This window comes from Phragmites australis, chromosome 7, assembly GCF_958298935.1.
Source record: "Phragmites australis chromosome 7, lpPhrAust1.1, whole genome shotgun sequence".
Taxonomy (NCBI): domain Eukaryota; kingdom Viridiplantae; phylum Streptophyta; class Magnoliopsida; order Poales; family Poaceae; genus Phragmites; species Phragmites australis.
This window is the reverse complement of record NC_084927.1, coordinates 34,662,802-34,688,729: the sequence shown is the minus strand read 5'-3', so window position 1 is coordinate 34,688,729 and position 25,928 is coordinate 34,662,802. Positions and strand designations below refer to the sequence as shown.

The 25,928-nt window shown below is 45.9% G+C and overlaps 2 protein-coding genes and 1 pseudogene across 2 annotated transcripts; all 3 read left to right on the top strand.

Moving 5' to 3' along the window:
* The first annotated feature begins 258 nt into the window (after positions 1-258).
* Positions 259-970, top strand: LOC133923655 (auxin-responsive protein SAUR71-like). The gene has a single exon (XM_062368942.1). The coding sequence runs from the start codon at positions 364-366 to the stop codon at positions 721-723; it is 360 nt and encodes a 119-aa protein (XP_062224926.1). The 5' UTR covers positions 259-363; the 3' UTR covers positions 724-970.
* Positions 971-2,972: 2,002 nt separating this feature from the next.
* On the top strand, positions 2,973-3,853 carry LOC133923654 (multiple organellar RNA editing factor 3, mitochondrial-like; annotated as a pseudogene).
* An 11,452-nt stretch (positions 3,854-15,305) lies between these two features.
* On the top strand, positions 15,306-25,309 carry LOC133924982 (probable LRR receptor-like serine/threonine-protein kinase At1g56130). Its single transcript, XM_062370753.1, has 24 exons — positions 15,306-15,586; positions 16,173-16,359; positions 16,605-16,676; positions 17,014-17,085; positions 17,169-17,240; positions 17,427-17,498; positions 17,605-17,676; positions 17,876-17,947; positions 18,547-18,618; positions 18,713-18,784; positions 18,868-18,942; positions 19,074-19,145; positions 19,237-19,302; positions 19,388-19,453; positions 21,428-21,472; positions 21,574-21,638; positions 21,740-22,119; positions 22,217-22,415; positions 23,001-23,162; positions 23,254-23,372; positions 23,564-23,774; positions 23,862-24,093; positions 24,182-24,332; positions 24,756-25,309. The coding sequence occupies exons 1-24, from the start codon at positions 15,451-15,453 to the stop codon at positions 25,095-25,097; spliced, it is 3,084 nt and encodes a 1,027-aa protein (XP_062226737.1). The 5' UTR covers positions 15,306-15,450; the 3' UTR covers positions 25,098-25,309.
* The last annotated feature ends 619 nt before the right edge of the window (positions 25,310-25,928 follow it).

The following is a 25,928-nucleotide window of genomic DNA, read 5'->3' as shown; positions in this document are numbered from 1 at the left end:
AATCCACCACAAAATAATTATAAATTTCAAATCCGAGAGAGTTCCCCGATCCCAACTCTCATCCCACTCGACTCCCCTCTCTCCTCGCACCTCGGGTACTCGCCGTGGTCCTATCCGTACACCCCACCCGTCCCTCCCACCTCCACGTGGGCCTACCGACACGCCTGCCCCACCTGTCCGCCTCAGCGACCGAGCCTTCGCGCACCCACGCGGCTATATAGCAACGCTGCACAGCACGCGCCCCCACGCCCTCTCTGCGTCTCTGCCACTGTGCTCAAGACCTGCAAGCCTTCTCGCCTCCCCCCGATCTCCATCACCGGCTCTCACCACGCGCTCGTGAGCAGCTGCGAGCTGGCCCGTCCCATGACGATGAGGGGGTTCCTCCGGTGCGTGGCGACGGGGGCATGCAGGGTGGCGCCGGGCGCCGTGGCGGAGCCGGGGGCAGCGGCGGCGGCGTCGCCGGGTGGGAAGGTGCCGGCGGGGCACGTGCCGGTGGAGGTGGGCGCGGAGGGGGAGGAGACGGAGCGTTTCGTCGTGCCGGCCGAGCTGCTGGGCCGCCCGCCCATCGCCGAGCTGCTCCGCCGGGCCGCGCAGGAGTACGGCTACGCGCGCCGCGGCCCGCTGCGCATCCCCTGCCCCGCGGCGGCGTTCCGCCGCCTCGTCGGTTCACTAACCGGCAACGACGGCGGCCTGACGCTCGCCTATTTCACCGTGGTCGTCTGAGATCCTAGCGTAGCGTGTTTCCTCCCGGTTCTTGAGGCGTGGCTGTGCAGGCGTGCGTTGTGTTGTCAGTGTTCTTTTTTTTCGAACCATGGTCAGTGACCCAGTGTTCTTGCTTGCTTTTCTTGGGGCTCCTAGATTCCATTTGTTCTTGCTTTCTTTCTTTTCCTTTTTTCTTTTGTGTAATAATATGCATGTAAATTTGTAAATCCAGATCGATGAGATGTTTATTCTATCTACTTGTAGCACATGTCTTTGCCTCTTTCTTCATCCACCGAAGTATGTTTCATCCATACGCTTGTTACATGGGCAATTGATCTCCTTTTTTTCTCTGATAACCTTTAATTTACTTCACCTTTTAGATTTTGCTCGAATGCTTCAGATCAGAACATTCAGATTTACCCACCACGCAGGTTCAGATCAGATGACCCAAAAGTTGATCATTTCAGCTGTAATTTTGTCCCATATTTGTGGGCCAACATATGTCTTGAGAGTTCAGACTCTCAAAAAGTATAATTGATGTCGTTTTATACGAGTTTAACCAGACTGCTAATCTTAATTAACAGTATTTTATCCCTATGATATTTGACCTTTCGGAAGATATTTTCAGCTACGGCTTTAAATTTGGCATACTTGATCCCAACCAACCACTCCCCAAGGACGAAATAAAGAGCACTGAATTTCTATACACAGAGCATTTTGTTAGTCAAGAATACCTCTCCCTTTTTCTTGGCACTAGAAAATTCGATTCTCTCCTGCCAAATTCAGAGAATACAATTACAAGTGGCCTATTGAATTTCTGTACATACAAAATTTTCAGAAGTGCGTGGAGAGAATAACAGATTAAAGGGCGTGTGGAGGTGATGAGACTGGAATGGAATCGTCAGACGAGAAAATGAAGCACACTTGGCTCTAGTCGTCACCGGTGATTAGTAAACAAACAGCAACTAATCCTACGCGTTGCTGCAATCATATGCGTACATGAGATCGAATCTAACCATCCAAAGTGGAAGTGCTACTAATTTGGATGGATCACAAGAAGGCACTTAATTTGGCTTAATTTTCTTTAAGCGGTCGCTAACAGAAGGGCTTTTTCTGGGGATAAGTGAGCACTTGTTCGGTATGGCAAGTGTCAGATTTTGGAAATTGAAAATCGTTGAGGCGCAGTCTTGCATCTGCTTTGTGAATCATGTATGCATCAGTAGTGTTGCTGTTTGTTTAACATCAGGCACTCGGACGCAGGAACAGAGATGTCCATTTATTGTAAGTTGATAGCCTAACAAATTAGTCGGCGCGCATGCATGTCATTCAACTCGGGATTCTGATCAACCATGTCCTTGGTAGTCTTCGCTGATACGTAGCACACTTATTGGTACGTCATCGCCACCGCGCCCAGAGCTGCATTCAGGCACGGCCAGCGTCGCCGCGAACCGCCTCGGCACCTTCACCGCCGTGTTCGCCGCTCGTTCAGCCAGCTCCCAGTACGGCGCCCTCGCCACCGGCGACGAGCTAGCTAGACGGTCACGGCCAGGCACGGCGACGAGCAGCGTCATAGCTACGAACATCATCGACATGGAAAGCGGCCAGACCAGGTCGTGGTCGGTACTAGCTCCGATCCGTCCCCAGGTACGAGCCCGACTCCACCGTTCAAACCCATGATGTCGGCACCACCCGTCGCCCTTGCTTCGATCTGGGAAAAAAAACCAACAACTCGGTGGAAACGTAGGATCCTTAAAAAAGTGGAAGCAGAGAAACTACGGCATAAAGTATACTCAGAAGTTTCCAAAAGTTCCCAAAATATGTGATAGGTACAGAAGGTGATATTGTACAGCCATGTTAAATTTCAAATTCATACTCGTTTTCTTTGCGAGATATGAATCTGCAAACAATGAAGAAAAAGACAAAAATTCAGGACAGGTACTCTTCATCCTGATTTTCATTTTTTTTCTTCGTCATTTGTCCATTTCATATATCACAAACAAAATCAAGTTTGTTCTTGAAAATTTATATGATTCTACAATATCACCGCCCCTTAACATCTGGCAATTTGTTTGGAATTTTTGGAAACTTCTAAATACTCTATCTCATCATAAATACTTGACCTTTTGTATAAGGTATGGTCAAACTCTTAAAACTTTGAGAATATATGAAATTACTAAACAGTTTAGGTCACAAATTCTGGAAGAAAAAAAACACACGATGCAAAAGCCCATGAATTAGGCCCACGAAGCAAAGCAGCAAATTCTGAAAAATTTTACCCCACAAATTAGGCCACAAAAGCAAAAACCCCATGAATCAGGCCCATGAAGCTAGCGAGCACGAATGTTGGTTTGAATCCAATGGCCACAAATTTGATTGAAATCGCAAAATAAAATAGCAAACTACCTCCACTCCACCCAAGGAAATGGCATCTCCTGGAGCTCCGTCGCCTCCCTCGCCACCACATCCCCTGTCTCCCGTCTCCCGTCTCGCTCTCGCCTTCTCCCACCCACCGCCGCCGCCGGATACCCGCCGTCCCCAGGCTCCTGGCGCGGCCGCGGCCACCGCCTCTTCCTCCCAGCGACAATCATGGCGGCTGCAGCCTGCAGCAGCCACCCGCCGCGGCCTCTCTAAGCTCCTCCTCTCCTCCCGCGCGCTCCCCCGCCGCCTCCGCCCCCTCGCCGCCGCCTCAGCGCACCTCGCCCCATGGGCGCCACCATCACGCGGGGCCAAGACCGCGTCGTCCGGTGGGTCCGGGTACTCGCCGCTGAACGACCCCTCGCCGCACTGGAGCAACCGGCCGCCCAAGGAGACTATCCTTCTCGACGGCTGTGACTACGAGCACTGGCTCATCGTCAACGGAGTTCCCCACCGACCCCAAGCCGTCCGAGGAAGAGATGGTCGCGGCCTACGTCAAGACCCTCGCCTCCGTCCTGGGAAGGTATATGTGCGCACTTGATGGATCTTGTTGGAGCAATCACGTCAACTAACTGAATCCGTAAATGTTCGATTTTGTTTTTATTGTCCCTGAGCTGACTGACATTAGGCTAGCAAAAATCCTCCTAATTGAATGTGTTACTAGTTAGTTGCATTGTTAGTGGGCATGCCACTTCATCCATTTTGGTATATAGAGATGTTATTGTCTAGTTTCTTCTGAATTTCTCTTCCCTAAACTCGCATACTGCGAGGTTTGCGCCTTGAGCCTTACAGGCACCTTGCTGTTAAAAGCATTGGACTCGCTTTTGGGCTTAGCATACCGCCTCATGAGCCTTCTGTAGCTTGATGCCCTTTTGCCTAACTACATGTCACATTCGGGCCTAGGCATGCCGCCTCATGCGCCTTTGACTCAACTGGATGACATACTAGACTATAGACCATTATCAACGCAGGTTCCATCTCCACTTGGCTATGAGTTCTCCAGCGCCATGAGGGTCATAAGTGTACAACCAAGAGCCTTCTTCTCAGTTGGCATATCGTCATGAAAGTTCAAGGTACAGATTGCGGTTTCATACTCTAATGATGAAGTGGCTCTCACAGCTCTTGCTACCACATTGTCAGAGATTGACCGGCTTCGTTGGTTGTTGGCTTATCTTGGAGTTTAATGTGCTGATCCTAGTCTTCTATCTAACAATGCTACAATCATTCAGATTGCAAATGATCCAGTGAATCCTGAGCTGGCTAAGCACAATGGAGTTCTTGTTACCACAATGTCAGAACATTGACCGGATTTGTTGGTTGTTGGCTGATCTTGGAGTTTCATGTGCTGATTCGTTGGGGTGACAGTGAATATCCGGATTATCCATTTACTTGGTATTGATATGCAGACTATTGGATTGTTAAGATTCAATGAGTCTTGAATCTTGACTATCATGTTTTATCCAGCAACCGCATCCGGGTTAGCCAATTTGTATTTGATACGTTGCCACCCCACCCCTGGTCTTTCGCATGGGATTAGTGTAAGTACTAAGTAGTTAATAATGGATATTTAGTATGCGCCTTATGAGCTTGAGTTATGTATACCATAGTTTTTAAGCGGTAAGGCGAGATGCGGCGACCCACCCCTTTCCAGCCGCCTAGGTGACACCTAGGTGATTATGAGGCGAGGTGAGATGATGTCATACGCAACCTGGAAACAGAGAAATATCCTCAGGAGGAATAAAAAGGAAAAGGAAAAAGAAAAAAGAAAAAGGGGGAGAAAGAAGGGGTCTGGCCGAGCCCACCAACTAGCTCATAACCCTTTCCTACCGTAATGCCTTGTACTAGCCTTCTCTCTTTCTCAGCACCGCCCGCCGCTACTCTTCTCTCTCTCTCGCAACGCAAAACAGCGCATTTCTGGTGCCATTCAGTGGGTTCTTCCAGCTAGCGTTTGTAAGGAAGAGTGGTCCATGACCTGTGCCTTTTTGCCCTTTGTTGCTCAAGGTCGCTCACTACACTTCTCTCTCCACCAGCTAGCCACTCCATCTTCCAGGCGCTTCCATCCTTCACTGCCCCACCCCCAGCCAGATCGACTGTTGTGCCGCCCCCTTCCAGATTGATCGCCGCCGTTGACAGGAGGAAGAGTTACGCCGGCCTCCGGCGCTGGAACCGGCAGGGAGATAATTTTGTAAATTATTAGTTAATTTTAAATAGGCATTACAAAGTAAGTCATAGTACTAATAAATAGGCATTACAAAGTAAGTCAACTTTTCACCTTATAAACTAGGGTGGGAGATAATTTTATAAATTATCATATCGCATTAGAGGAATATTAGTTAATTTTACCAGATATTTTGGAATTTTTGTGAGGACTTAAAAATTACTAGAAGTTACAAAATTAGCACCATATGAAGAATTTTAGTTTGAATTATACATAATATTTTTAGATGAATCCAATTAAAATGGGTTGCTTATGAATTATAGAGCAGGTACAAAAATCGACATATTTTTTTCGCCTTTTTTGGCTCATGGTTACTGTTTATAACGGAAAAGTTGTTGTGCATGATGTAAACCATGTTTGAACAGTATTTGAGTGGCACAGTATTTGAGTGACAAATAGGTAGAAAATTTGGTAGAGTGGCATTTGAGCGAGCGTCATCTGGTAGGATGGCAAAAAGCTATTGCTCCCTTTCCGGCAGGCAAGGCAGCCGAAGGCCACTTTCATTTTTTTTTTTTTTGATGTATGTGTTTCTTTAACATAGATTCTTATGCAAACTACCAAAGCTTACTTTGGATTTTGTCACCTGCTTAAATAAGTAAAGATTTCTGTACTAAATTGTATGTAAATTCCACTATTGTAGCTTACCTCACATTGTCCGGGAAATAATAGTCTGATGTAATCATCAATTATAGAGGTAAAATCTACGTCCCTTTGCATTTCTAGGAGAGCCACGTAAGGACTAGAAGACTAACTTAACTTGTGAATCTCACTGTTGTAGTATTCATTTGAGGCTTGTTGTAATTTTCTCAGCAAGAATTTTAATCGCTCGCCTTCGGTGGCAGTGGATGAAAAGAGCTTCATGTATGTCTACACAATACATTTTTTTACAGCCGGATTCTCTTCCTGAGACCTACATTAGAAGCTTTAAATAAAGGTGCACGTTCGGAGGTCGAACTCTGGATCGACAAGATCGCGCATGTACGCCTTGCCAGTGAGCAATATACATTGAACGCACGAAAGACCGCAAAGGTGTTCAAGAGTCACACAGGATATGCTAGATCGTCTGAAGGCCATAAATGAGTCAAAGGAGGTAACATACATGTTTACACTTGCTGCCCGTGTCAAGAATAAGAGGTGGAAGGTGTCACCATCGACAACAGGCCAAAGCGTGCCCTCATTACCATTGGCAACAACTTCAGTCGGTGCACCTTCCAGTGGAGTGGATGATAAATTTGTCTTTCAGAAGGCGGATACTATATTCAGTGCTCTGTTAGGACAAGTTGAGACATCTATGTCTGCTTTTGCTTATGCATTTTGTGGAGAAACTAATGGAGCTTGCATTGATAAAGTGACATATGACATGAGATCGGAGTCTTTGATAGCAACAGTAAGGTCTGGGCCAGTTTCAGCTTCAGCTTCAGCAAGATCTGGTTCTTCATCAAATGTACTAGCTGACATACACTCTTCCTTAGAGGTAAATACAACAATACCTGTAGAGTGTGAAGAGTAGAGGGATTGAGTGGGTCCTTATTTCTTTATATCGTTTGTGATTTCTGTTCCGGACTGTTCAATGCTGTTTGTATGCAAAAATATGGTGGTCTGCATTTTCTACTTTTGTCTAGAAGAGTTGTTTGTCAATTACTTAGTTTACAAGTTTATGAATCATGTATGATGCACGGTTTATCATGTATGTTTGTCGGTTTACAAGTTTCTGAATCATATATGCTGCATGGTTTATCATGTATGTTTGTCAGATTATGCACGAGTTGTGGTTTATTATTTGTTTGTCTGTTTATTATTTGTTTCTAAGGCATTTTGCTTCCACACCTAGGCTCGAGGTTGGTATAGGCATAGGCTTAAGTTGGCCTTTGAGTTTAGAGTGAGAGCTCGCCTGAGCAAGACTCAAGCTTGACGCAACTGTTTGGGGAGAAGGACGAGATTGTGCGAGGCTATGCTGAGAAGAATATTACGCCATACTTCCTACGCTTCAGTCGACTAAAAATCGTGAGAGCTTCAGTCGACGTGTTTTTCACACGCCACCGGATAGGTTCGGGAGGGGATTAGGGTTCAAGTTTGGGAGGTTTTGTTCATTGCTAGGCTTAGAGGAGCTCCTTAGGAGGTAGGCTGCAGGCAGGCCATACGGAGGAGGCAGGCGGGGCAGGAGCGAATGCAACTGCAGCGAGAAACAGATAGAAGGTGGGATGCTGGAGGTAGAAGATGATATCTGATCCGCTGGATCAACATCGATGGCTAGGATCCGTGAAGTGATTTTTTTATTTTAATTGCTTGAGATATAGCACCTCCCATATTACGTCGACTTAACGATGTAAAGAATGACAAATAGTAGTGAGAAAACACGGGGATGATGGTGACAATGGTGGCACCCTTGAAACTCCTGAAAGGCAGGCACATATAGGGAGGACAATGCAATGATGGAAGCAACACGTGGCACGGGGAGACACCGTTAGGCAGCACCATGTCGTGAGTATTTTTGCAGAATATACATAACTTGTAATACACAGCACTGCAACTTAAGGCACTCCCTTTTTGAAATGAATTTAGACATAGCTAAGAAAATTCGTGTGGTTGAACAAAATTAGCATATGAAGTGCAAGGAGAGCTGTAGGACCTAAGACATAGGGGGCCGAGATCTAACATGTTCACCGTGGTGTGAACAGTGATTTTGAACTCATACTTTTTCATTAGTATAGATATAAATTAATGCTTGCCCTAGGTTTTCAATATATTAACATGTTCACCCTGTGCGGGACTAGTTGCTTCCTATTTGTAATTTTCTCTTTGTCTTGATGGGCTGGCTTCGGTCGCGTTTATGACCTTCGTACCGAGAGAACGTATCTTGTTTACGATTATGGTAACCTCAAGGCAAACTCATTAATTTTCTCAGAATCGTCTATGTACATACCATCAAGTTCCCTCTTGAGAGTTTGTACTCGGACCTTCTTCACACGATCTTCATCGACGTGCATCTTCTTGAGAGCGTCCCAAGCCTCCTTCGTCGTCTCGTCCTCGGATATGGCCATCACCACGACCTCTGGCACAACTTGGACAACGGCGGCAAGAGTCATCCAGTCCTTCTTCTCATCAACCACTCCATCACCCTCCATAGCCACCCACACTCTTTGTGCACGCATGAAGATCTTCATCTTCATATCTCACACATCATAATTGCTCTCTGTGAGCATGGGGTAATGGAGGGGTGCCCCTCCCTCACCAACACTCTCGGCGTAGCGCTGCTATCAGCGGCATCGCTTTTCGGTGACTTCGGCGACCCATCACCTGGCATGATCTTTGGTATTCATTGAACCTGGCTCTAATACCATTGTTGGCCCAAAATCCTTGCAAGCGCACGCGAGCACTCCTCGCGACCACTCACGTGAGCACAGCGAGCACACACACGAGCACTTGAGCATAGCAAGCACTCAATGAGCACACACTAGCACTATTCAGAACTCACGAGCAGTGCTCGACCACTGCTCGAAGAGCTCACACAACCACCCATAATCACACGGAAGCACTCACACGAGTGCACTTGACCACACACGCGAGCTAGTCGACCATTCACGAGCAGTGCACGAGCACTGTGGGGAAGCTAGGAAGCAGGATACACATGCGAATACACACACGAGAATGATTTTGTGGCTTTGCACACTAGAGCCTTTTTCTCACTTGTATTTCACTTTACCACTCTACACTTATCAACACAGCGCTGATTACAAAAGTTTAAATATGCATGCACACATTAAGCAGCAAAGCCACATTTGGTTGCACGACTTAGCCAAGCATTCTCGTGGCTTGCCCACTAACCATCTCCCTACATGCAAGCCACTTTCTCTTGCGTGCAAAACACCATCTGAAGCCCACGTATAACTCCAGAACGTGTTCACGCACTGACTGTGTCCACACGAAGTCACAGCCACAAATTAACCTAATGCCTTCATTCAGGCAATTAAAAATTTTTGACAAAAGAAACCAACTTCTCTTATCCTGTATGGTTTTGGAGGGCCCAAGAATTGTGCAAATTTAAAACATGATGAGTCCTTCCATGTTGAGGGCACATAGCACTTTTTCATCAGCAAAGAGCACCCTACAGGTGTCCAGGAAAAAGCAGGGCACAACCGACAACAGATGAAGAGTCCAGATGGTAAGTGGAAACAATGAGCAAACGATGGTATCCTCAAGCGAATGTTCCTTGACTTCCTGCTCAGCAGGTAGCAAAGTTTCATTTGAAATCACGCAATATTGCACTGGATCGAGCCGGTTTATCAGGTTGGCGATCGACAGAGAGCTAGCCTTTCTCTACAGCGGATAGGTAGTCTGGGAGCGTGGTCTAAATTTTTTCAAAATGGAACCTGCACTTGGCATGTTGTGTGGCATTGGTTGCTAGCAGCACGGGACAATGGTCAGAGATGTCAGAAGAGAGGGGGCTTGGAGGAAACAAGACGAGAACTGAAGCTCCCGGTCAACGGTAATGAGCACTCGGTCCAATTTCTCCAAGGTTGGGTGTTCCCTCTCGTTGCTCCATGTGTAGCCTTCTATGTTAGAGGTGAACATGCTTGGGATCCATTTCCTTCAATTGCTCCATGTGTAGTGTTGTGTGTCTCCCCTTGGGGAAAGGAAGCTGCAGGCTGCATTGGCCTATCTTCAACAAAAAAGGAAAAAGTGCTTTGCTTTTGGGGAAAGTAGATTCTCTGAGTGGTTGAGGCCGTAGCTCCTCGTGTTCATCGCCGGTGCAATGAGGGCAGCATCACAGTTGATTACCCTAGATAGGCACGGAAAGGACTGCAAATGCGGCCTGCTACCGCGACTCTCGCCATAGACGCGATCAGGGTTGCCGTCGTGGCTGGTACCACCATCAAATGAGGGCGGCAAAGGTGAGGGAGAGGGAGACCGCGGGCAGAAGTTAGCGACATACTGGAGGTGTATGATGATTTCGTAGAGTGTTATGTGCAACTAACAATTGGAGCATACATGGCTAATCGAGTTGGGCCTAGTGATAGATAGGCCATAGCCCATTCCAAGTTTCTTGGAACCAAAACCCAACACATCCAAAGCTCATAAGATGACTTGGTAATCAAGTTGGACCTGGTGCTTGACCTACACTTCTCAACCTGGTAATCACTTGTATTTCACTTCACCACTCTATACTTCTCAACACGACACTGATTACAGATGTTTAAATAGGCACGAACACACTAAGCAGCAAAACCACGCTTGGTCGCACGACTTGACCAAGCACTCATGTGGCTTGCCCACTAACCACCTCCCTACATGCAAGCCACTTTCTCTTGCATGCAGAGCACCATCCGGAGCCCACGCACAACTTCAGAACGTGTCCACGCATTGACTGCGTCCACACGACGCTTGCTCGGCTATTTGGCCCTGCTGATCCGCCCACCATGCACACACACTTTTGTGAATCACTAACGGCTAATCAATTCCCTAAGCCGCGCAACACATAAACTAATTTGGACTTATCCCACAACTTCGACTCAACGCATATGAAGAACACATAAACAACAAGATTAAGTCTAGTAATCACCCCTTAATCTTGTTGGTTTTATTTTGAGCACCCCATCACATGCTTCAAAGTAGCGCAAGCTCGTTATCAGCATCCGCCAAGGTGAGGTGTGTCACACCCTTCTTCACCTTCTTCGCCTCTTCACACTCATTAGGAAGTGACCGTACTCACCACAGTTGTGGCAATCGATCTTCGACTTGTTGAAATTGCCACAGTGCTTCTTCTTGATGTCGCTTTCGGATCCCTCGTTGGTCTTCTTCTCTCATCAACCTTGGCCTCTCACTCGGTGCGCATGAGCAGCAGCTGCGGCTCCCCTTCCTTCTCACAACACCGCCCCTTCGAGGACTCAAGCGAATGTTCTTTGACCTCCTGCTCAGCAGGTAGCAAAATTTCTTCTAAAATCACACAAGATTGCACTGGATCGAGCAGGTTTACAAGGTCGGCGATCAACGACGAGCACTGCTAGCCTCAACTGGTATGTAATCTGGGAGTTGGTCTAAATTTTTTCAAAATGGAACTTGCGCTTGGCATGCTCTGTGGCATTGGTTGGTAGCAGTAGGGGACAATGGTCAGAGATGTCAGAAGAGAGGGGGCTCGGAGGAAACAAGAGGGGAACTAAAGCTCCGGATTGACAGTGACAAGCACTCAGTCCAACTTCTCCAAGGTTGGGTGTTCTCTCTCGTTGCTCCATAGCTTTTGTCTTGGAGGTGAACAAGCTTGAGCTCCATTTCCTTCAGTTGCTCCATGCGTAGCGTTGTGTGTCTTGTTGGCCCAAAATACTTGCAAGCGCACGCGAGCACTCCTCGCGACCACTCACGCGAGCACACACACACACGAGCACAGCGAGCACTTCAACAAGCACAATGAGCACTCAGCGAGCACACACCAACACTGCTCGAAACTCATGAGTAGTACTCAACCACTGCTACCACTGCTCGAGGAGCTCACACAACCACTCGTAATCACACGGAAGCACTCACACGAGTGCACCCGACCACACATGCGAGCTGCTCAACCACTCCTAAGTAGTGCACGAGCACTGTGGAGAGGCTAACACTGTGGAGAAGCTAGCAAGCAGGATATACACGTGAATACACACACACGAGAATGGTTTTGCGGCTCTACACAAAAGAGCCCTTTTCTCACTTGTATTTCATTTCACCACTCTACACTTATCAACACGGTGTTGATTACAGATGTTTAAATAACACGCACACACTAATAAGCAAAGCCACGCTTGGTCGCACGACTTGGCCAAGCACTCCCGTGGCTTGCCCACTAACCACCTCCCTATATGCAAGCCACTTTCTCTTGCATGCAGAGCACCATTTGAAGCCCACGCACAACTCCAAAACGTATCCATGCACTGAGTGCGTCCACACGACGCTTGCTTGGCTATTTGGTCCAGCTGATCCGTCCACCATGCACACACACTTTTGTGCATCACTAACGGCTAATCAACTCCCTAAACCAAGCAACACACATACTGATCTAGACTCAGCCTACAACTCTGACTCAACACATAAACAACAAGATTAAATCTAAAAATCACCCCTAATCTTATTGGTTTTATTTTGAGCACCCCATCATAGGCTTCAAAGTTGCGCAAGCTTGTCATCAGCATCCGCCAAGGTGAGGTGCGCCACACCCTTCTTCACCTTCTTCGCCTCTTCACACTCGTTAGCGAAGTGGCCGTACTCACCACTGTTGCGGCAATCGATCTTAGACTTGTCAAACTTACCACGGTACTTCTTCTTGATGCCGCTTCCGGATCCCTCGTTGGTCTTCTTCTCTTCAGCAACCTTGGCCTCCCACTCAGCGAGCGTGAGTATCAGCTGTGGCTCCCTTCCTTGTCACAGCGTGCCCCCTTCGAGGACTCCTCGTACTCCCTCAAGCGTCCGATAGTCTTTGACACTGACATCTCTGTCACATCCCCCCATTGTTCGATGGTGCTGATGATGGATAGAAACTTGTCGAGGACGGAGTGTAGGAGCTTCTTGACAATAGTGCTCTCCTCCACTTTCGTACTGAGAGAACGTATCTCGTTTACGATCATGGTAACCTTCAAGGCAAACTAATTAATTTTCTCATAATCATCTATGTGCATACCATCAAGCTCCCTCTTGAGAGTTTGTACTCAGACCTTCTTCACATGATCTTCATCGACGTGCATCTTCTTGAGAGCGTCTCAAGCCTCCTTTGTCGTCTCGTCCTCGAATATGGCCATCACCATGACCTCCGACACAACTTGGACAATGGCGGCAAGAGCCATCCGGTCCTTCTTCTCATCAACCACTCCATCGCCCTCCATAGCCACCCACACTCCTTGTGCATGCATGAAGATCTTCATCTTCATAGCCCACACCCCATAATTGCTCTTTACGAGCATGGGGTAATGGAGGGGGTGCCCCTCCCTCACCAGCACTCTTGGCGTAGCGCTGCTATCGGCGGCATCGCTTTTCGATGACCCGTCACCTGTCATGATCTTCGGTATTCACTGAACCTGGCTCTGATACCGATTGTTGGTCCAAAATCCTTGCAAGCGCACGCGAGCACTCCTCACGACCACTCATGTGAGCATAACGAGCACACACACGAGCGCAACGAGCACTACTCGGAACTCACGAGCAGTGCTCGACTACTGCTCGAAGAGCTCACAAGACCATTCATAATCACACAGAAGCACTCACGCGAGTGCACTTGACTACACACGCGAGCTACTCGACCATTCCCGAGCAGTGCACGAGCACTGTGGAGAAGCTGGATACACATGCGAATACACACGAGAATGATTTTGCGGCTTTGCACACTAGAGCTTTTTTCTCACTTGTATTTCACTTTACCACTCTACACTTATCAACACAGCGCTGATTACAGAAGTTTAAATATGCACGCACACACTAAGCAGCAAAGCCACATTTTGTTGCACGATTTGGCCAAACATTCTCGTGGCTTGTCCACTACCATCTCCCTACATGCAAGCCACTTTCTCTTGCATGCAGAACACTATCCGAAGCCCACGCATAACTCCAGAACGTGTTCACACACTGACTGCATCTACACGACGCTTGCTCGACTATTTGACCCCGCTGATCCGTCCATCATGTACACACACTTTTGTGCATCACTAACGGCTAATCAACTCTCTAAGCCGTGTAACACGCATACTAATTTAGACTCAATCCATAACTCTAACTCAATATATATGAAGAACACATAAATAACAAGATTAAGTCTAACATGTCTCCGCTTCGGAAAAGAAGCTGTAGGCTGCAGCGGCCTGTCGCCAACAAAAAAGGAAAAAGTGCTTCGTTTTGGGGGAAAGCAGATTCTCTGAGTGGTTGAGGCCGCAGCTCCTCGTGTTCATCGTCGACGCCGCGGGGGGCAGCATCACCGTTAAGTACCCCGGACAAACATGAAAAGGACCGTAAATGTGGCCCGATGCCGCGGCTCTCACCATAAACGTGATCAGGGTTGCCATCGTGGCCGGTACCACCATCAGATGAGAACGGCGAAGATGAGGTAGAGGGAGACCGCGGCCGGAAGTTAGCGATATGCCGAAGATGTACGATGATGTCGTAGAGTGTCGCTCGCACCAATTGGAGCAGACATGGCTAATCGAGTTGGGCCTAGCGATATATAGGCCACAGCCCAGTCCAAGTTTCTTGGCACTAAAACCCAACACATCCAGAGCCCATAAGATGTTTGGTAATCAAGTTGGACCTGGTGCTAAACCTCCCGCGTTACGCTGCTGCCCTGCGCCTGCGCAGACTAAACGCACGTTGAAGCCCGGCACGGTCTCTCGCTCGCCGGAGTCAGCGCGACGCCAGCTCCGACGTACGTAAGACTGACGACGATACGCTCGTTGGAGCGGAGCAGCAAACGGCTGCCTTTGTCCGCCGTCGCAAGTTCTCCGAACATTCAAACTCCCTTCATCTACGACTCAACCTCCGTTCTCAATTGTCACGTGTAAACAGCTTCACCGTTTCAAAACGCATCGTTCTCTTCTCCCTAATTACAAATCAAGTGCACATCCATTCACCTACAATAATACAGACCACACAAATATATTTCTTTTTCATGTTAATTAATCCTTATAACTCGTCCATCCAGCACGGGGTGGGTTGGCAAACTTTTCTAAATTCTTCAAGTTGAGCGTCAAAGGCTGAAAGTTATGCACACGAGGTGCCGCGATAGGTGAGAAACTTTCTTAATTCCTTCCCTCGTGCTCTCAGCGGCCGCGCTAAAATGTGGACAATTCTCCGCCAGCCAACTACACGTCCATCCGACATACAACGCCAATCGCCATCCAGCGTCCGTGCAGGGCACGCATGTAAAAGCCGTAGACTTGCAAGCTTGCTTCAGCCACTCGGTTCGCGCGCGTCGTCTCCTTCGTCTGCCTCCATCTCCTTTTCATGTGGGGCAGGTAGTCGGGTGCTCTGTATTTGGACAGCAGTGGCGCCACTTGCACCCGGCCTACATGCATCGAGTACAAATGTCTGCGGCTGCGGGGTTCTCAGACAAGGCCCATTCCAGTTCTAAGTAAGCTACGAGAAGACAGCGGGAAGGGAAGGAGATGAGGCCTGGATCCAGTTCTTGCCTCCATGGCTCTGTGCGCTGGACGATGCTGCTGCTTCTTCTTCTTCTTCTTCTTATGGTAGCAGCTGCGCAAGCTCAGCAAGCGCCGAGTACAAGGACCGATCCAACTGAAGGTGAGTGTGCAATTCCTTCCTGACAGAAAGTGGTTTAAGATCGAGCCGTTCGCTCCTGGTGAGACCTTGCTCTGCTGAATCGCTTCATGGTTCTTGTTTCTCCTCATTTCTTTGCGATGTTGGCTGCTTTGCTGTCGGAATGATGAATCGCTTCATGGTTCATCTCTGTGTTTTGCTCTGAAGAAAGAATTTTTTTTTCTTTCCATGGCATGCATGTCGATTGAGTTGCTTTGTGCTGGGGCGGGATAGAACATTTGCAGAATTGATTAATCGCAAGCATGATCTATCCTACCCACTGTATCTGTTCCAAGAAACTAGCTCGTTCCAATTGTCTCGGTTCGAAGGTCAACTCTGCCATGCTTATCGATATATATTTTGACTTTTGATCTTGTTTTGCCTGCCCACGAAAAGTCAGAAACAACGTGTGGTTTGCCCGGTTTTGCGATGTCAGCGTGGATCCTGATTCCTGGCCGTCCGATCGGCGCGGGTTCGGGCCATCGGACGGTCCAGGCCTCCAGGAGCTGTAGTCGTTTCTTTTGAAGTTTTGGTTGGGAATGTGAAGCCGGGTTTCGATGTGGCGATGCAGCGGCGGCGGTGAACGCGGTGTTCGCCAAGCTCGGGCTGACGGCGTCGACGGCATGGAACATCAGCGGCGACCCCTGCACCGGCACGGCCACGGACGGCACCCCCATCGACGACAACCCAAACTTCAACCCGGCCATCAAGTGCGACTGCACCGACCAGAACAACACCGTCTGCCACGTCACCAGGCTGTAAGTGTCCTCACAGATCACGTCTTGCCGCTCCGCACATCAGCTGTTCGACGGATTGCCTGACTGAGGCTGTTTGTTTGTGCTGAGCCGTGCTAGTGCGTCGTTATCTCTGTAACTATATAGCGCTAGTTAGAGGATTCGGCGGTACTCCATACGCCTGCTGGTGGTGTTTATATCTGGCCAACAGCGATGATGGCTAAATTGAGATGCTGTGAGCTGATGTTACTTGGCTTTGGTCGCTGCAGGAAAATTTACGCGTTGAATGCAGTTGGCCGGATACCAGAAGAACTGCAGAACCTCACGCGCTTGACCAACCTGTATGAACTCTCAACTTTCTTGCATGAAATAGTCTGCGAGCCAATTATATCTGAAGCGTCCAATAAGACTGTTTACTTGTGCTTCATTGGGGGAGTTCGTTATTTGCCAATGCGTATTGCTTAATAGTATTCTGCCATCAACTTTTATCATTTGCTTGTTTGCCACTATGGAGTTTGCACGTTCTATTATTTCTCATGAGCTTTGGCAGTAACTTAAAAGGATATTCTTAAGTTCACAGTAGCACGACATTGCACCCAAATTCAAATATGCTAAGAATAATACCTAATGAGCCGATCTCTTTTCATTGATGTCTGATCTGATCTGATGTTGTTTCAGGAATTTAGGACAAAATTACTTGACAGGGCCTTTACCATCGTTCCTTGGGAAATTGACTGCTATGCAGTACATGTGAGATTTAGAACTTAAAACATTATCACATTACATGTTTTGCTTAACATCAAATCTTAAACTTTTTTCCATTGAACATACAGGAGTGTGGGCATCAATGCATTCTCTGGATCTGTTCCAAAGGAGCTGGGGAACCTTACGAATCTCATATCACTGTAAGGAAGATAGTTCTTAATGTCGTGACCTTATTTCATTAGAAATCAACACTAAGTTTCGAATCATAAAAAGTTGGAAATCTCTTTTTGGAAAGGTATCTATGCTGCTCTAGTATGCTTCCAAGGATAGAGATTTCAGTGTTCATTTTTTTGTGACTAACCTGGATTGTTTTGGTGGGTTTTCAGGGGCATTGGTTCAAACAACTTAAATGGTTCCCTTCCTTCAGAATTGGGGAACCTGGCTAAACTTAAGGAATTGTGCGTCTTGACTTATTTTGGGCACTCCATACAGTTTCTACTTTTCATTTTGCTTGGACTAGCAGGCTCCATGTCTAATATGTGCTCATATTTGTAAGATATGCAGGTATATTGATAGCGCTGGCTTAAGTGGTCCTCTACCATCATCATTTTCCAAGCTTACAAGAATGAATAAATTGTATGCATGTAAAAGACGTTTTGTCTACTTATGTAGTTCTGTACTATTTTTGTAAACTTTAGTTGTTCTCATTACCTAACAAATGAAAATTGGGGGGGGGGGGGGGTCTCCCCTCCAGTGTTTTCTTAGGAAATGATGTTTTGTCGACAGTGTTGTTCCACGGCACTCAATCTTATGTGTTATTCTTCTCTGTGTTCAGGTGGGCATCAGATAACGATTTTACTGGGCAAATACCAGATTATATTGGGAGCTGGACTAGTTTAACAGATCTGTAAGATTTTTATTAACTTTCATTCTTTGTAATTATTTTTCTAATTGAAAATAGTAAAAGACAGTTTGGATATTTTTTACATTTTTCATATTGCTTTGATTATTTTTCCCAAAGAGTATGGGTACAATACTCTACAGTTCTCCACAAGTCGAGCTTTACTTTAGCAGAACTTAAGTTGGTCCTGAAGTAAGATATTCATTTTAAACCTACTTGGCTCATTGTGGTCTGTAAAAGAGATATCTTTTTTCTACTTTCTATTTTTTTTCTTACTCTGCCGAATCTCCATTCGGTGGCTTCTTAAAATAATTTTTTCAGGACGGATGTGAGGTGGTATTAGTAAATATTTTGCATCTTTTTCTTTCACTATTCATGATAACACGGTGCTGTTTTTGAATAAATTGCTAGTATTAGTTATCTGAATAATTTTTCTAATACTTATCTTTTCTTTATGAAATAAGTTGTATTTCTAGCTACATAAATTTATTTAATTTTGTTTTACCAATTAAGTGTCATCTTCCTTTGTTCTTTGCTTGGTAGTAGGTAAATGCATCTGTAAAGAAATGATGCTTCATATAGTAACAAGAATTACTTTTTTGTAGGCGGTTTCAAGGCAATTCTTTTCAAGGACCACTTCCAACCACTCTTTCTAATCTGGTCCAACTGACAGACTTGTAAGTGACTGCTGAAGGCGAGAGCAGCTAAGTATTGTTTTTAAATGTCAAGGTTGCAGAAGGGAAGAATGAATTATTTATTTCTGTGGTGCAGACGAATAGGTGACATAGTAAATGAGAGTTCTTCACTGGCATTCATCAGTAACATGACATTCTTGAGCACCTTGTATGCATAACTTGTCATTCACTTAATGACTCAAATGCAACCCAGTTATTAAATCCTAAAACTGGTGACATGCTTCATTGCAGAGTTTTGAGGAACTGCAGGATATCTGATAGCCTGGCATCAGTAAACTTTTCACAGTTTGCAAGATTAAGCTTACTGTAAGGCGTTTTGTTTCCTCTTAAACTCCAGTCAAGTGTTTTTTGTGCAAGATTCTTTAATGAACTGCTATGGATTATGCATTGTTTGATGACTCGTTTCGCTCCTATTCTCATTTCTTTTACTGTTACAGGGATTTGAGTTTCAACAATATCACAGGACAAGTACCCCAAACCCTACTGAATCTGAATTCGCTCAATTTCTTGTATGGTTTTTCTTGCCTTCCAATGCTTATTTCAGGAACTGAAGACATCCATTATTTATCTTGCTAATGCAAGCAAATTTGTTCTTATCAGATTTCTTGGGAATAATAGCCTTTCAGGAAGCCTTCCAAGCTCTATAGGACCTTCTCTTACAAACTTGTATGTCATTGTGGTCTAATTTAATTTGTGCAGTAAATGCAGGAAGGCGTTTATCTATAACATTGCCTTTTTTAATTTTGTGCAGAGACTTTTCTTACAACCAACTCTCAGGAAACTTTCCTTCTTGGGCTAGTCAGAACAATTTGCAATTGTAAGTCCTGAGTTCTGAAACTTCAACTGACCGACTGAACCAAATCCAGCCCAATTATAATCTATTGAATAATAATCCAGCCCAGCCCAACCTGGATTATTAGGCTTATGTATGCATGCATTAAACTAGAATTTGTGATACATCTGAAAAGCTGCTTTTGGTGCATCTTGCTTATATTTCTTTTTAAAATTGTTGCATTTCTAAGCCACCTATATTTTAGAATCTTTGTAGAAGTAGACGTACTTAACCTTTTTTTTTTCTCGAACGAGAGCTACGTGTTATTTTATTAAAGAAGACGAGTAACAAAGTACAACACCTAAACCCCCACAAAAAAACTTAAGACAGATGCACCACAGGAAAATAAAAAGCGACCAAACAAACACTAGGGAACAGAATCCTAGACTACCCAGCTAACAAGACCCGAAGGTCCTTAGCTCCAGCAACACACCAGAACGCCTTGGTATGTCGTTGCTAGTACCACCGTTCCCACATCAGGAGAAACTCCATTGAACACACAATCATTTCAATGTTTCCAACTTTCCCAAGCATCTAAAATGATTAGCGAATTAAGACCCTTCTTTTGCACTGTAGCTTGGGCGAAAGTCTGCAGACCTGTGGCTTACGACGGCCTAGGCATTCTAGACCTTCGACGAGCGGCCGTGGCTTTGAGTCTACGCTGGCTCTGGCGGCAGAGGGGCGACCTCAACACCCCATACGCCTCGGTCCCTCTGCAGCACGCGCGTGAGGTGGTCGCACTCTTCAATGCCTCAACAATCTTTGGAACGACGCTTGGATTGACGGCCGTTCCATACGCTATATAGCCCCTGATCTTCATCGCTGCGTCGCTACTTCGATCGTCAGCATCAGAACAGTTTGCGAGGCTTTAGACGACCGTAGATGGATCCGTGACCTGTCGGGACCTCTACCCTTACCGGCACTTCTACAGTACCTTCATCTATGGAACCAGTTAAATTCCTTCTCCTTCACCGAAGATGATGATAGGATTATTTGGAGATGGTCTTCCTCAGGTGTATACTCCGCTAGCTCAGCCTATCAGATGTTGTTCCAAGGCTCTGAATTTTTCTCCGGAGCTAAGGTAATCTGGAAGGCCTGGGCGCCGAGAAAAGTCAAGTTCTTCGCCTGGCTCTGCCTGCATGGTAGACTCTGGACGGCCTCCCGTCGGCGACGCCACGGTCTTCAGTCGGATGATTGCTGTTCCTTCTGCGCCCAGCTCCCCGAAACGGCTGACCACTTGTTTCTGCACTGCGTTGTGGCGAGGGAGCTTTGGTGGAGAATCCTGGGCATTCATTCACCGCAGGATCAGTCCAACCTCTGCGACTGGTGGCTACACATCCGAGCACGGGCTGCCAAAGAACTCCGCCGAGGGGTTGATTCTCTCATCTTGTTAACCATTTGGACAATATGGTCAGCTCGAAACGCCATAGTGTTCAATAACAGCCGTTCCTCCACTGACGCTCTGCTAGCCACAATTAGGATGTCCGCTGAACAATGGTGTCTGGCCGGTGCTTCACACCTGTCAACACTGAATGCTCATTTGCGCCAAGTTGGATCACTTTCTATGGCCATTTAGCTCCTGCATGGGAGTATAACTCCCCTCCTCTCGCTTATGTAACAACTTTTTAAGGTTTCAGGTTTCTGGCCCGCTGTAACTATTCATGGGATCTTTGATCCTAGTCTCTCCTTACTTAATACAAATGACGCAGCTCTCCTGCGTTCTCAAAAAAAAAAAAAAAAAGACCCTTCTTTTGCTGCTTGTTGATCTGTTTCAGCGCTCAGCACCACCAGCTTGAGAATACTGCTACTTAACCTTACAGTTTAGCGCAAAAAACTGAATCAGCTATTTGTCCCTGCTTTAGTGTATCTTGATTTATTCTAGACCAAACAAACCCTCAATATGCTATCGAAGTATGAATGATGCCGTCTAATTTTTTTTCTATGTTTCATTCTTCATAGGAATTTGGTGGCAAACAATTTCATGATCAACAACTCCAATAACAGGTTAGCTCATATTCCAATAGCTCCTCAAGTCCTCAAGTACAATTATTATATTCTCTCAGCTCATATTTTGGATTCAAAATTTCAATGTTTTACATCTGTAGGGTCTTACCATCGGGGCTGGAGTGCCTTCAGCGAAACACACCCTGTTTTCTTGGCTCTCCACAGTGTGAGCTTCCATCTTCGCAATTTCAGTCATGCGGTTACTTCAGGAATACTAGACATATTTACTAAATTAGCACCATATTAAATAATTTAACTTGCTTGCAGCTGCCTCCTTTGCTGTGGACTGTGGGAGCAGTAGACCTCTATCTGGCTCAGATAATTCCATGTATCAGCCTGATGCTGCCGATCTTGGACCTGCATCCTATTATGTTACAGGAGCACCAACATGGGGTGTTAGCAATGTGGGGAGGTTCATGGATGCACGAAATGGAAGTTACATAATCTACAGCTCACACCAGTTTCAGAATACTCTAGATTCAGAACTGTTCCAGACAGCAAGGATGTCACCATCGTCTTTAAGATACTATGGTGTTGGACTTGAGAATGGAAACTATACGGTCACACTTCAATTTGCAGAGTTTGACTTCGAAGACTCGCAGACTTGGAAGAGTGTAGGGAGAAGGGTTTTTGATATCTATGTCCAGGTAGGTTCCAGTTGTGCTGATAACCTACGCTTTTGGGTTTTAGCTTATGAGATGGTCAAGATTTTCTTAATTATTTTTTTTCCTATTTTTGGTACAGGGTGAGCGTAAGGAGCAAAACTTTGACATAAGGAAGGCAGCAGGCGGGAAATCTTACACTGCTGTCAAGAAGCAGTATATTGTTCCTGTCACTAGAAACTTCCTTGAGATTCATCTGTTCTGGGCTGGCAAGGGCACTTGTTGCATCCCTAGTCAAGGCTACTACGGACCTGCAATCTCAGCTTTGAGTGCAACTCCAAGTACTTTCCTTAGCAACGAATCATTGTTTTAATACTGTTTAGATAATTTACTTGGAATAAACTAATGCATACATAGTTTCTAGTACAAGAAATGCTGCTGGCTGAACCAATTTTTTTTTTTCTCGAACACGCAGGAGAACTGCGTATCATTATATATTAAGAAGAAGAAAAAGGGGTATAAAACCCCAAAAACCCAAACAGCAACACCACACACACCGCACCTCACTCAAAAAAGACTTGACCTCGACCGAGAAAGAGAGCCCTAGTTTGCACTTGGCACTAGAGCGAGGAGATGAGAAATTCCTCTAGTCCCAGCCAGACTCCATAGAAGTAACTCCTCTCTAATGAGCAACAAAACACCATTCAGGTTGGGGGTAATCCCATCAAACACGCAGCGATTGCGATGATTCCAGATTGACCAAGCCACCAAAATTATGATAGAATTGAACTGCGCTGAATGTTCTCATGTGTACTTTCAAATAAAAACGAGTGAAAATTCATATACACCTAACATTGAATTAAAAGTCAAAATATAATGATTCGGCTGTAAGATCACATTTTTCTAACAAGTGAACTTCCTGACAGATTTCAAACCTACAGTGCGTAGTGCTGCACAGAAGAAGAGTAGTGGTAAAACAGGTGTAGTTGTTGGAGTCGTGGTTGGTGCAACAGTTTTAGGACTACTAGCACTTGCTGGACTCTGTATGTGGAGGCAGAAAAGGAGAAAACTATCATTGGAGCAACAAGGTAAATGATATGCCATGGTCAAAAGTCACAACATATTCTTAACCGTGCTAAGAGGTTGTGTTTATAAACTTATCTTTTGTGATGTTTGCAGAGCTGTACAGTATTGTTGGAAGGCCTAATGTACTTAGTTATGGTGATCTAAGGGCTGCTACTGAGAATTTTAATTCCAGTAACCTTCTTGGTGAAGGAGGATATGGGTCAGTTTATAAGGTTAGTTCATCTATAGTACACATGGATGTGAATTTGCTTTGAAATTTTACCTCTGAAAGTAATTATTCTAAGTTGTGCACAGCAAAAGGATATACCCATTTGTGTAAATTCTTCTTCTTTTCTCCATTACATTATGCTTGGCTATGCGATTCCTGAAACTTGCATTGTTGAAAAATGGCACCTTCTTGCAGGGTAAATTAACCGATGGAAGGGTGGTGGCTGTAAAACAGCTATCTGAAGCATCTCATCAGGGAAAAAAGGAATTCGCAGCCGAAATAGAAACTATTTCTCGAGTGCAACACCGTAATCTCGTGAAGTTGTATGGTTGCTGCCTTGAGGGCAATAAACCACTGTTAGTTTATGAGTACCTGGAGAATGGAAGCCTTGATAAAGCACTGTTTGGTATAAGTTCTTTTCAGTTTGATGCAGCTGTGACTCTAGAAGTTCAGGTTTGTTAAGAAATATGAAAACTCAAACATTCATTTGCAGGAAGTGGGAGATTGAACCTAGACTGGGCAACACGCTTTGAGATATGCTTAGGCATTGCGAGAGGTCTGGCTTATCTCCATGAAGAGTCTAGCATCCGTGTTGTGCACAGGGACATAAAGGCCAGTAATGTCTTACTTGACGCCAATCTCAACCCTAAGATCTCGGATTTCGGGCTTGCCAAACTTTATGATGACAAGAAGACGCATGTCAGCACAAAAGTTGCCGGTACATTGTAAGTACATTTCCATCTTGCGCCCTTTTATGCCTACAGATTATTTTCATATGTAAGCTAATGGCAAAAAATCTACTCTTTTGTCAAGTGGTTATCTTGCCCCTGAGTACGCCATGAGAGGTCATATGACCGAGAAAATTGATGTGTTTGCATTTGGTGTGGTCGTATTGGAGACTTTAGCTGGAAGGCCGAACTTTGACAATACGCTTGACGAAGACAAGGTTTATATTTTAGAATGGGTAAGTTCACTCTGAATTCTAGACTCCAGGTCGGGCAATGTTGCAATCTGGTTTCTGTACTATCGGTAAACTCTACAGTAAAATTTATGCTAGGGATTTATAATATGGACCTTACATGCCTTCATAAAACCACAGTTTTGTCACATTAGTGCATTATGAAAAAATGCAGTGGAATCGTTAAACCATATGTAAAATGCTAGTTGTTATCTGCTTAGGCTTACAGAGTACTTGAATACAGTAGTGTGCTAAATTTTAGCGTAGCAGCATGATTGTGGATCTTGTTGCAGTACAATAGCTTAGTATTTTGAATCATCTTATGATGATCCGATTGCATAAACGCAACAAGCATAAAATAGATCTGAATTTGACCCGCAACATAGCATCACTGAAAGTTAACTCAGTTTACCACCTCGATGCTTTCAGGTATGGCAACTGTACGAGGAAAAGCACCCTCTGGACATGGTAGACCCCAAGCTCGCTGAGTTCAACGGCGACGAGGTGCTCCGGGCCATCCACGTGGCCCTCCTCTGCACCCAGGGCTCGCCCCACCAGCGGCCGTCCATGTCGCGGGCCGTGTCGATGCTCGCCGGGGACGTGGAGGTGGGCGTGGTGGTGAACAAGCCCAGTTACATCACCGAGTGGCAGATCAAGGGCGGCAACACCAGCAGCTTCATGAGCAGCGACGTCAGCGGGCAGTCGAGCTCGGGGACGAGGGCAGCCATGTCGTCGCCGTTCCTGAACTCCGTCATCGAGGACGGCAGGTGATGATCGACCATCAGGTTCAGTTCAGATCAGCTTCTGTCAAATGGTGCCCGGATTGTCCTGCGTTTGATGGTTGCTTTGGCACCATCTTTTCCTTTTCTTTTTTATGGGGAGGTCCGTTCGATTATAACGTGTGCAGTGCGAGTTTTATATGTATGCATAATCGGATGGCGTTTGCTTTGATTCATTTGGATGTGTATATAAGATTTGCAAATTGCAATTGACTGGACCAGACACGTTTCGGGCCTCCTGGAAATAGATTCCACTGTACAAAAACATGTTTCTGCCACCTACCTCAAAGCTCATCGACTTTGACCAACGTGCATGCTATGGACTCTTGGGCTGCCTGTCCGGGCATAGCTGGCTGCTTTGATCCGGTGGTGAACATGGGATCAAATTCCGTTATTTTGTTTTGATTATTTTGCATGTTAATGGTAAACATACGAAAATAGTTTACCTCTAAGTTAGCTTGGTGAACCCTACAAACAAATATATGACCTTGATAAACCATACAATTAGAGAGTCAAAAATATTTTTCTAACGTAGAAGAATAAGGCGGATGCTTAATTTCATACGTCTATTTTTGAAAAAAATTCAGACGACGGCGGTAAGCTATTAGATGGGCATCTAACGGCTCACAATCATCTTCAATCCCGCCCCGCCTTGCCTCCAGCCATCTTCGGCAATGAGGACACCATCGAATCTACTCCTACCGCCTCTATCGCGTAGCTCTGCCCTGCTCCCACCTCCTCTGACGGACCAACCTTCCTCCCCCAGACCTACTCTTAAGTTCGGCAGCCATGAAGGACACTCCAAATCCCAAAACTCCTAACC